The sequence below is a fragment of the Pteropus vampyrus genome, unplaced genomic scaffold, assembly GCF_000151845.1.
Source record: "Pteropus vampyrus isolate Shadow unplaced genomic scaffold, Pvam_2.0 Scaffold510, whole genome shotgun sequence".
Classification (NCBI taxonomy): Eukaryota; Metazoa; Chordata; class Mammalia; order Chiroptera; family Pteropodidae; genus Pteropus; species Pteropus vampyrus.
Genome location: NW_011889291.1, coordinates 103,335 through 114,856, shown reverse-complemented (window position 1 = coordinate 114,856; position 11,522 = coordinate 103,335). Strand labels below are relative to the sequence as shown.

At 54.2% G+C, this 11,522-nt stretch overlaps 2 protein-coding genes across 3 annotated transcripts; both read right to left on the bottom strand.

Annotated features, from left to right (window-relative positions):
• Positions 1–4,108: 4,108 nt before the first annotated feature.
• TRAPPC5 (trafficking protein particle complex 5) lies at positions 4,109–6,261 on the bottom strand. 2 transcript variants are annotated; one of them, XM_011383262.2, is made up of 2 exons: positions 6,183–6,261; positions 4,109–4,718 (listed from the first exon to the last, which is right to left on the bottom strand). In XM_011383262.2, exon 2 carries the CDS (start codon positions 4,710–4,712, stop codon positions 4,146–4,148), a length of 567 nt encoding a protein of 188 aa, XP_011381564.1. In that variant the 5' UTR covers positions 4,713–4,718; positions 6,183–6,261; the 3' UTR covers positions 4,109–4,145. The 2 variants fall into 2 exon arrangements, with proteins under 2 accessions (XP_011381564.1, XP_011381565.1); XM_011383263.2 differs by having other exon boundaries at positions 4,109–4,727; positions 6,183–6,235.
• A 156-nt stretch (positions 6,262–6,417) lies between these two features.
• On the bottom strand, positions 6,418–9,514 carry MCEMP1 (mast cell expressed membrane protein 1). The gene is made up of 6 exons (XM_011383261.2): positions 9,411–9,514; positions 8,976–9,065; positions 8,064–8,114; positions 7,846–7,971; positions 7,533–7,601; positions 6,418–7,433 (listed from the first exon to the last, which is right to left on the bottom strand). Exons 1-6 carry the CDS (start codon positions 9,499–9,501, stop codon positions 7,417–7,419), a joined length of 444 nt encoding a protein of 147 aa, XP_011381563.1. The 5' UTR covers positions 9,502–9,514; the 3' UTR covers positions 6,418–7,416.
• Between the last annotated feature and the right edge of the window lie 2,008 nt (positions 9,515–11,522).

Sequence of the window (11,522 nt, the reverse complement as noted above, 5' to 3'; positions counted from 1 at the left end):
GAGGACCTGTTTCTTGTCCCTCAGCCCAAACTCCCTGCTTTCAAGTGCTTAGAGTTCCCACCTCGAGAACCCCACCTGCCAACCTGAATGCTGGCAGCGCTCCCTACAGGGGCGCAGTGCCTGCAGCCTAACTTTCCAGGGAGCGGCGGCAGCCACCCCGGACTCATGTGCTTCCACACTGCCCCCTCCTCCCTGTCTGCTGGAGTCAGGAGCGGACCCTCCCTCGTCCTCCCCAGATGTGGCCCGTGTCCTGGCACCGCAGGACCCACCCTGGCTCAGATGGCTAGGCCTCCCTGGCTGCCTAGGATGACAACAGCCCCTCACACACCCCTCCTCAGAGGTCTCCAGGTGTGGAAGGTGGGAGCTGGGAGTCCCAGAGCCTGGTGCCTGAGGCCACCTTTGAGTATCAGGAACAACTAACTGAAGTGGCATTTGTGCCTCTCCACCTTTTTTCCCCCCTACTTCTTTACAAGAAGCATTCAGTAGGCAGAGCTAGAGATGAAGACTCTGGGTCTAGTGAGCGGAGAATCCCAGGAGTATTGCAGGGCAAAGCAGTGGATAGCCCTGAGCCTAGTTCCCCAGCCCGGGCTGCTGGGGAAAGAGCCTGAATGACCACAGACGAAGTGGTCAGAATGGGCCCAGTACACAGAAGGCACTCAGTGCTAGCAGAATGCAGAGACCGATGGGGAGGTGGCCTGGTCACCTGGCAGCCAGTTCAGATCGAGGTCCCGGCACCACTCCCACTTAGGGTCCGGGTGGCCGAGGCAGCACCAGCCCTGGGCTTGGCCAAGGTCAGCTCTACATCTGAGACAGGAGGGAGGCAGGCCAGGATCTTAGGACATCCCACCCTCAATACCGGGCCTAGAGAAGAGCGAGACGTGCTCACGTGATTCTCAGGTCCCCTGGGGAGGAGGGGCTCCATAGGCAGATGCCCACGCTGGACCACCTGGGATCCCAGGAGAAGAGGCCAGCCACAGCCCAAGGAGGGGGTGGGTTGAGGAAGGTGCTATAGTGGCACCTGGGAGTCCTGGGGTTCAGGACAAGGTGGGGACAGAGCTGGGCCCTTGGAGTGAAACCCAGGTTGGAATCCCAGATCTTGTTATCTCTACCTACTGCCCACCCCAGATTTATCTCCCCCAGAAACCTCCTCAGCACTCTGGGCCTCTCGTTTACCTAGCTCCGCACGTGAGGAATTCATAGCTCCACTCTACCAGTCCCTCAGGCCAACGTTGGGGTCATCCTCGCCACCTCTCTCCCTCACCAGCCCCTCCAGACCCATAAGGAAAGCCACGGGCCCCGCCACCAAGCTGTACTCAGAATCCACCCACTTGTCACCCACTCCAGCTGCTGCCTTGGTGCAGCCCCCATCCTTGCTCACCCGAACTGCTGGGGGCTCACTTTTCACTTGTCCCAAACCTTCCAGCTCAGAAAAAAAGCCGAAGTCCTACAGGGTCCTTCGCCTTCGCAGAGCCCCTCCCTGCCACCTCCCCTCCCCAGCTTCTCTCCTCCGGCCACCCCAGCCTCCTCACTGTTCCTGGAACACTGAAGACTTGCTCCCAGCTCAGGGGGTTTGCACTTGCTGCCTCCCCTGCTTACTCCTCAGCAAGGCCTATGCTGAGCACCCCTCCCTCCCATTTAAAATGGCACCCTGACTTTTTTACTCCACTGTACTTTCTTACCACGGTACTCCTTTCAACAAAATGCGGAATTTACTCGTCTGTTTGTTGGCCGCCTCAGCCAGGTAGAGTGCAAGCTTCAGGGCAAACACTTCTGTTTTGTTCTCAGCTGTGTTCCCAGCACCTAGTACACAGTAGGCACTCAAAAAACATGTCAAATTAATGGGTGACCATGGGCAAATACCCCTTCTCTCGGACCTGCTTTGTGGCCTGTGAAATGAGGGGATGCTGCCTGCCTGAGTCACCAAGGGCTGGCGTCGGGCCCCTACCCTTCAGTCCCACCTGTCTGGAGGCCTCAGTTGAGACCTTACTTGCAGCCCCAAGTATCCTAACTCAAAGCCACTATGATGAGGACCACAGCTACCTGTTCTTTCTCCCCATCCTCCCTCGCCCTAAATGGGTGCCCAATCTCACAAACCTACAGCTTGTTCTGGCCTGCTCCACAAATCCCCAGGGGAGAAACAGACCCTGGGCCGTCCTCTCCCAGTTTATGAGCTCTCCCGCATCCCCTCCCTCGAGGACAAGCCCTTTCTCCTCCCTTCTTTCCCCACCTCTCAGGCATCCTTCACTGCTGGGCCTCTGGATGGAGCCGGCTGTGCCATCCTTGCCTCCTGCCTCTCTCCTGCAATCTGGTCCCCGACCCCCAAGCAGATCCAGAAAGCCACTCCCAGGTTCCCTGAGGACCTCAGGCTGCTACACCCTAAGATGAACCCTATAGTTTCCTCTGAAATCTGATTTCCCATCACACCCTCTGGCTCTCCTTCCTCCAGGCTTGTGGCTTCAATCTCTGCGCTGACCCCCGGACCTCTGACACGGCCTCTCGGATTCAGGCTGCCACCATAACCACCCCCCTCCCAGCTCCCTTGGGCCCGCTTCCCTCCCCCAGCCAAGAGCCATTTTCTGACCATCTGTGTGCTACACATGTTGGGCGCTGGTAGTTTTATTTACCCTATTGACACTCATTGCCTTCTTCGCAATGCGCTGAAGCCCACCCGGCTCATCACCTCCTGCTGAGATGACTAAAACTGCCCCCCAACCAAGCCTGGCACCCAGGTCTCCCCATCTCATGCCACCCTACATAATGGGGCTAGACAGAAGATTCTAACAAGCAAACTGAAGAGCTGTACCACCCTATCTTTAAATCTTCTATAAGTGGTGAGGGGAACCCAGCAGAAAACACCTAAGTTCTCCTTCAAAACAGACTTGCTCAGGTCCTGTGGGGGTAAGGGAACGGAAAATTTGAAGAAGTTTCCTCAAGGGGTGGCAGGATTTACCCTGGGGAGGAGGAGTGCTCGGGGCCTCAGGCAAAAGGGAAAGGAAGTGTTGCCTGAGGTGTGATTTTTAAACAAGGGATGTGTGTTCAAGTAGCGATTGTGTATTCAGAAATTGACTTCAAACTATCTTAAGCATCCAGATGATTCTAACGTGAGTCCATGTACTTCCCCTTGAGAACCAGGTGTCTTGGGTTATAGTTCTCAAAGGGTAACCCCAGAGCATCAGCAATTCCTAGGAACTTGTTAGAAATGCAAATCGTCCAGCCCACCCAGATCTAGAATATCTGAAACTCGGGAGGGTGGTGGCACCCAGCCACCCAAAGTTTTACAATTCTGTGTCCTAGTGCAGGGGTCCCCAACCCCTGGGCTGTGGACTGTACTGGTCCGTGGTCTGTTAGGAACCGGGTCGCACAGCAGGAGGTGAGCAGCGGCCAGGCGAGCGAAGCTTCATATGTATCCGCAGCCGCCCCCTAGAGCTAGCATCACCGCCTGGGCTCCACCTCAGATCGTCAAACATTAGATTCTCATAGGAACACCGGTCCCTGGAGCCAAAAAGGTTGGGGACCACTGCCCTAGTGCATTGCTTCTCAAACTAAGGTACAGAGGGACTCCCCCAATGGGGGGTCTGGCTAAAACGCAGACTCAGTAGGCCTGGGGTGGGCCTGAGGGTCTGCACTTCCAACAAGCTCCCCAGAGATGCTGATCTGCTGGTCCTCGGACCACACTTTGAGTAGCAAGGGTCTGGAGCTGGGGTAAGCTTGTTTTCTAGGTGCATAGCCACACTTGATCATTGACCTACTGCTAGGCACAAACTATTCACTATCTGGTCCTTCACAGATACAGTGTGCCAGCCTCTGGTCTAAAGGAGTCCATCTTAGCCTGATCCCTCCCCACTCCCTCCCACCCCTTCAGCCTCCAACTCTAATTCCAGAAACTGCCAGCCTATCCCCACTCCAAGAGCTCCTTCTGCCTGGTCTATCTCCCCAACCCTGCCTGAAAGCCCAAGCTAGGTCCCAGCTGGCCCTCCCCACCTCCCCACTGCATTATAAACATGCCTGGGCCTTGGCCTCCCTCACCAGCCTGGGGCAGGAACCTGGGTCAAGGTGTTGAGCGGATGGATCTCTGAGGCCCTCACACAACACACAAGACACGCTTGGGAAAAGGGCTCTCTCATCCTTTATCTTCAGGGGCGAGGTCAACGGCCCTCCAGGGCTCGGTCTCGGGCGATGACAGCCTCCTCAAACTTGATCATTAGTGTGGTGCCCTTGTGCCAGTGCGCTGTGACCTTGGCGGGGAAGCCACTGTGCGTGAGCACTGCCTCCACGATGCCTGCCGTGAAGCTGGCACAGTTGAGTGTGCTATTTTCCTTGGGTACCGAGATGTAGGTGTTGATGAGCGGTTCCCGCTCGATGATGTAGAAGGTGCGTGCGTCGTCGTTGGCCTGCTCCAGCTTGTCAGCCTCCTTGCCGAACAGCGCTTTCCACACGGCGCCCTTGACAAACAGCAGGGCGCCCAGCACCTTGGTCTCCCGCCGGGCACCCTTTTCTCGAGCCACCAGCGCATCCAGAACGCGAGCGCCTACCTGGCGACCCAGCGCCGCCAGGCGCGCCTGCAGCTCGGCCACGGAGAAGACGCGGCTCTGGCAATGTTGCACCAGCTCTGAGAAGAGCAGCGCGAAGGCGCTCAGGCTCACCTCGGTGCGTGGCCGCGTCAGCGCGCGCTCCAGGAGCGCCGACTTCCCGCGCGTGAAGCGCGCCTCCATGCCGCCGCCGCCGCCGCCCTGCGGGAAGACCAGGCAAAGCCGGTGTCAGGGGCGGGAGCAGGAACCCTGGGACCCCCAGCCCACCCCCATGTGCTCCTTCGCCGACTTTACACGTCGGAAGAGATGAATGGAAGTAAAAGGGGCATTCGCCTGCGTGTAAAAGTCGCCTCCATTACCCCTAGCCAGAGAAGGACAAAGGGGAAAGGGGTGGGCTTATACTCGATGAGAGCTTAGGTGGGAGGACACAGGAGGGGACCACAAGGGGGCGCTGGAAACCCTCCCCCAACTCTCGAGTTCCAAGTGAAAAGCACATTTGTGCGCCGTCGGCCACCTGTGGCAGCGACTAGAAAACTAGTGCACGGAGTCGGGGGTGGGGCGTCAGACCTAGGGCTGGGATGGGAAGAGGGTGGGGAACAATGAGAAACTGGCAACTGTCCCTCTCCCAAGTGCACTACAGCACTTACTTCCTGCGGGTAAAGAGAACTTCCCTGCCTGTCGCCGGCGGAAAACCAGACACGGTGGGTGGGAGTAGGGGATGTGTCGAGACCAACCGCCAGGATGAGACGCTTGGGGAAAAGACAAGATACATGGACAAGCCAGGAGGGGGCGTTGGGAATCCTTTCAACCCCGCGCCTTCCGCGAAGCGCGTCTCCTTGGAACGCGGATGGGCCTGCATTTAAAAAAAGACTGGGGGCGGAGGTGGGAGCCGGCATGGGCGACAAGGCAGAGGCGTTGGGAGCCCTCCACCCTGTGCTCTCCAGAAAGGTAGCTGGACTACGGGGTGGGGGGCGGGGTGGCGGTCAGGCTTGGGGGGAACCAGGAGGGGACGCTGTGATCCTCCACCCCACCGCTAGAAGCCACAACTGTCGGTGCGGGAGACAGACAGAGGGAGATCTGCTGGAGAAAACCCCGACAGGGTGCTGAGACCTGCAGGGCAGGGCGGTAGCAAATGGAAGATCCCAAGAGCGCTGAGACACTCTCCCTTCCCCTCCGCCCTCGCCCACTCAAGTGTAAAGCCGCCGCCCAGGATGGGGTCTGGAGGGGTAGCTGAGAACCCTGCCCCAGATAGGCAGGGATGGAGCCAGGGGCTGCTGGAGGGATCTGGGGATGCTGAGCGGGCCCCCAAGAGATCTGCATGGGGGATGGGAAGCCAGCGGGGTTCCAGGGGCTTCAGGACGCCCCCGCCCCGGTGCGCGGCCGCCTACATGGGGAGGACCCGGAGGGGCAGTGTTGAGACGCCCCGCTCCGGGCTCCGATGGGGGCTAGTGAATCGAACCGCAGAAAGGCAGGGGCCCAGGCGCCCCCCACCCCGGCGCGTATCAGGCAGAGGGACCGCAGAGGAGCCCATCCTCCTTGAGGCCACCCTGGGTGAACCGGAGCAGACGGTCCGGAGATCGCGGACGCAGAGACCCCGGCCCAGGACCCAGAAGCCCGCGGGGAGAGGTCAGGAGCTGACAGAAGGGGTCTCACCGGGAACTGCAGCCGTCGGCTCGACCGAGCTGCTTTACGACGCCGTAAAAGGCCCTCTGTGCGCAGGCGCCGTGGCGGGCAGATGTGTGGGCGGGGCCTGCACTGTGATTCTGAGGAGCGGCCACCGGGGGGCGCGCGTGTCCTCCCGACCAAGGGTTGCGGCCCCACGGCCGGGGACCTCGCAGGCCTTGGTTGGCTCCTATTCACGGAGACAGTGTCATCGTGGTGACATGCTCAGGGGCACACGTTTGACGATGGGCACACTTCTCTTTGTCGGGTACATGTGTACATATGTACATCTCAGGCCACAAACCCTCATGGGCACACACTAAGGGCACAGGGACTCAGTTACACTCTGTGTACGAATTCATAGACACACAGCGACCCACTCGGGACATCGTTCTTACATACCCTCGTGCCCCCAGCGTTCCTGGCATAACGTCCATTTGTTCATTGTGTGGTTTTCCCCATTCCCCAAGTCCAAACACCCGCAGACCCTCACCTACGAAGCCCCAAAGTCCCCCAGTCACCCCAACAACAGATTTGAAATACACAGCATTTTCCCTTGGACTTTATTTCCATGAATCACAAAATATGAGTGCAGAAACAAACAGACATGTGTGTACATGCTCTGAGCACCCTCAGTGACATAATCGGGCACAATCATATAGACACACATTTGTTCATGTGGGCACAGGGAGTGACAGGGCACACACTGCGACACCCACAATTACAGTGATACATTCCAATGGTATGTGCTACGTACTCCTCCACCACGACAATTACACACACGACATATTGCTGGATATCATGCATGTTTACACCCAGAAACATACATAGGCAACATGTCACCAACACTCACACTCACAGTGACACACTTTTGTGTTCCCTGCTGACACAGCCACCCACCGTGACATGCATGACACAATACACACATGTGTCACATAGACAATGACACAGGCAAGCATACCACACCCACTGTGACTCCCACATTCAACATTCACCCAATTCACGTCCTTGTGGGACACACTGAAATACCTGCCCTCCGTGAAATGCTTACCTCCCACACACACATGCACACATGCGACTTCACAACACTCATTCACCATGACACATGATTTTCTACGTGTGGAGACGATAGGTTCAGACCAGGTTGAGGCCTTCATGTTCCATCTTCACTGGGAGATGCAACCCCATCCTCCAAGCTGCAGCCAAGGCTTTCACATCTGGTTGTTTATTTAGATGGGGACACTGTGGTGGGGGGAGGCAGAGATCCAAGATCAGGCAGGTCATCCCCCAAGAGAAGCTAGGGCCAGATCCTGGGCTCTGCCTCCCCCGGCCCCAGCTTACTTTCATTTGACATTTTCTTCTGCAGCATCTCAGAGATTTTCTGCAATTGAGTCTTGATTTCATTTGTGGCTGAGGATGGGGTAAGAAAGAGAAAGCTGGGGTGGGGGCTCAGACAAGGCCCCCACTTTTATTGGAAGTCCCGTCCTTGCCTGTGCACTTGGGGTTCTCAGCAGCATTTAAATACCCCTGAGTGACTTGAAGGTGGCATCCATCACCCCTCCAAACCCTGCATTCTGGGAGGGTGGGAGCCCTGCCGCCCCCTCCCCTTTTTCTCCAACGCTGCGATCTGCCCAGTGAAGGCCCACAAGGGCACCTGATAACAGTTTCTCCTTCCCGTCCTGGACATTCTTCTTGACCATGTCAACCTCACCAAAGCGCCGGTGGATGTCTCTCCAGCCCTTTGTCTGCCCCTCCTGGCACTCTCGTGCTGAGATGGAAACTGAGGGTGTGAGACGGGGAAGTCTGTGTCACTGCTGCTCTCCCTACCCCCACCCTGACCTCTCAGGCCCTCCCTAGTTCCCCACCCCTCACCATTCAAGAGGTCCATTTTCAAGCCCAGCAGCTCTCTAGACATCTCAGAATCTGTTCAGGATGGGGAAGAAGGAAAATCCTTGAAGCACCTCAGTTCTGCAGCCCTGGGAGCAGGGGTGAGGGAAGGGAGAGGGACTGGGAGAAAAGGCAATGGTGGGAACATTGGGCCTCCCCAGCTGTCTAAGACCCTTTCACATTTATTTAGTCCCCTCCCTGACACACACCAAAACCCAAAAAACAAAAAGACCACTCACGTTTCATCACGACCCAAACCAACAGAATGATGCAAAATAGGGCGAGGAGAATGTACAGGCTTATGGCGGCTCCGTGCAACCAACGAGGGGTCTGGGTAGAGTCTAAAGACGATCTGGACCGGACTGGGACTAGGGTAGAAGCAGGACAGGTGACCTCCGGGACTCAACACTGCCACTTGGACCATCAGGACTGACTCTAATACCATCAATAGCTCTGTCACCTACACCCACTCTTCTCAATACAATCACCAGCCGTGATCAACAACACTGTCACCATCATGTCCCCCCTTACCGTCCCCATCACCGACAGTCACCAATGTTAGCAGTAGCTGTCAACAACGGCCGCCAACATCAATGCCCACTGGTTCCAGCATTGTCTTCATCGACAACACCCTCATCAGTTCTGTCTAGGTGATTCCTTCCCAATTTACTACATTGTCACCTACTCACCATAACCCAAAACTTCACCAACACTTACATCTGCACAATCATCACCACCACCTACAAAGCTACCCCCATCACTGTCACACACAAACCTTAATGCCACCACACCCCACACCACTGACCCTGACCTCCACATTCTGCTGCTGTCCTTGTGATGTCCTCCCATGGACCCGTCCCAAGGCTATGGGATGTGGGCTGGTGGGTGGCTGCTCACCCTGATTCTTGGGTGGTGAATGACTGTCCTTTGACTGGTTCTGGTTTCTGAAGGTCAAGGTGATATTTTCATAGTCAGGGTCATCTGCACCTGTGGGTGAGTCAGTGAGAAAGGTTTGGAAACCTGCCTAAAGCTCTGGGGTGGGCATGGGGATGGGAGCGGGGCTCAGAAATCTTGGTTCACCTTACCCCTACACACAACGCATTTCTGGGGATAAAAGTTAAGGGGTGGGGACCTAACATCTGCTAATTGGTTAAAAGAAGAGGGTGTGTGTGAGCATTTGAGTGATACACACACACACACACACACACACACACACACACACACACACACACACACGAGCTTTCTGGTCCCAATTCTCAGCCCCTTACTTCTCCCATACCAACTTCTCCCTCTTGTCTGCTGCCCCCATCCCCCCATCCCAAGGTGCCTAACCTTTTTTATTGTCTGGGGCCCCCCGTTGCTTGTCTTTAAAGGCTGCTGCCTGCATCCTGGCCTGGTTCATGTAGATTTCCTCAGCTTCCATGGTCCCCAGTCTGCCAATTTGTCCACACATATCCCCACCCACCGGAAGGTGTTACAGCAGATGAGGAAATCTCCGGGTTGGGGTGCGAGGGAGGAAGAAGAGATCAGCCTCTTCTTTTCAGGGATCCCGGACCCTCCAACCATGGGGCATCCTCACTGCCCCCCCCCAATCAAGAGAGGTTTTAGGAGACCAGAGTTCTCAGGGATGACCAAGAAGAGAGGCCCACAGACCCAGAGACAGAACACAATGATCAGGAACTTGTGATAGACGTGTTACTAACACCTATGGCCATCGTTTTGCATTATATAAATGTATCAAATCAACACATTGTACACCTTGTATTTATACAGCGTAATATGTCAATTATATTCAATAAAATAAATTTAAAAATTTTAATGGTTAGAAACTTTACAGGAAGCTGTGTGTGTGGCTGGGTGGGGGAGGGCGTCTACCTGGATAAACCTCGTCCTCCTCAGAGTTCCACCTTCCAGGGTAGGGACAGCTAGACTTGAAGGCAGGATTCCTGGGTCCCCACACCTTCCTCCCTCCTGCCCCAACCCCACCCCTTTGCTCCACCCCAAGAAATTGTCTTTCCTCAAGGCCCCATGGAGGAAAGGAACGGATGTGAGGCAACAGTGCTAACCACCGAAACCTCCCACTCATATCTGAGACCGAGGCCAGACCCACACCTTGACTTTCCCTGGATCTATTTTTCCCTCAGTCTGGAGACCCCAGATGGAGAAACACTCAGAAACACTCACTCTTATCCACACATCTGCTCATCTCCCTAGACTCACACACACATACTTGCACACACACACTCTCAAATACCCTTGGTCACACATCCACTCATGTATAACACATCGCACACCCATTCATATGCTTTCAAACGTGCTTAACCAGAGAAATATACATATTCATGCATTCACATGCCTACATTCTATCTAGGTGCCTTAAAGCTCTCTTTGTGTCTATTTGACCTTGAAATCTGGGAATAAACATGAGACAATGTGTATAGGGAATTTTCTCTGTAAATCTAGAGCAGTGCCTTCCAAGAGAAATATAATATAAACCACATGTTTAATTAAAATTTTCATATAAACCTAAAAGCAACAAATGAACAAGACAAACAAATGGAGACTTATGGACATGGACAATAGATTAGTGGTTACCAGAGGGGAGGGGAGAGGGAAAGGTAGATGGGGTAAAGAGGGTCAAATATGTGGTGACAGAAAGAAATCTAACTGTGAGAGGTGAGCACAGTGTAAATATATATACCTCTTACAGTTAAAATGTACAGCTGAAACTTATTGGATTTCATTAACCAATGTCACCATAGAAAAATTAATTAATTAATTAATTAGTTAATTAGACATTTTCTAGCAGCCGCATTAAAAAAATCAAAAGAGACAGGCTAAATTAATTTTAATAATATATTTTATTTAACATATACCTAAAATATTATCACTTCAGCATGTAGATGATATTTTTAAATAATTGATATAGTTTACTTTTGAGAGGTATTGAGTCTTCAAAATCAAACACGTATTTACACTTACGGTGCATTTCAATTCAGAAGGGCCACATTTCAAGGGCTCAATGGCTGCCATATTGGACAATGCCAGTCCGAGGTGTTATAGTTTTCTCCCTTTGGAAAAAAGAAGTAAAAGACTTTCTGACAACGTGTGGGAAGTGTTCTGTTCTAGGTTTAAAATATGCGATTAAATTCAAGATAGGTTTGGAATGGTCCCTCAAGATCTGGTGAGGATAATATTCTCTTTCCTAAACTATTGCCAACCTTGTCTACTCCAGGAAGATCAATTTAACAGTGATTAGGCGCCAGCTCCTCTTTCTTATGGAATAAAGCAGTCAGCCCTTGAGCAATTCAGCCCTCTTCTGCTGTAACAGCCACAGCGGAGACGGGCCAATCGGGCTGGCTCTGCTCCAATGGACAGATTCCGGGGCGGGGCCACAGCTTAGCACATTTCTGTGGCTCACATGGAGCTATGACCTGGCTCCAG

Excerpts from the sequence above, each read along its gene's own strand:
- MCEMP1 (XM_011383261.2), bottom strand. The coding sequence starts at position 9,501 with ATGGAAGCTGAGGAAATCTACATGAACCAGGCCAGGATGCAGGCAGCA. Across the intron at positions 8,115-8,975 it reads TTCACCACCCAAGAATCAGG|ATTCTGAGATGTCTAGAGAG; the intron begins GTGAGCAGCCAC and ends CATCCTGAACAG. Across the intron at positions 7,972-8,063 it reads GAAAATGGACCTCTTGAATG|TTTCCATCTCAGCACGAGAG; the intron begins GTGAGGGGTGGG and ends TCACACCCTCAG.
- TRAPPC5 (XM_011383262.2), bottom strand. The coding sequence starts at position 4,712 with ATGGAGGCGCGCTTCACGCGCGGGAAGTCGGCGCTCCTGGAGCGCGCG.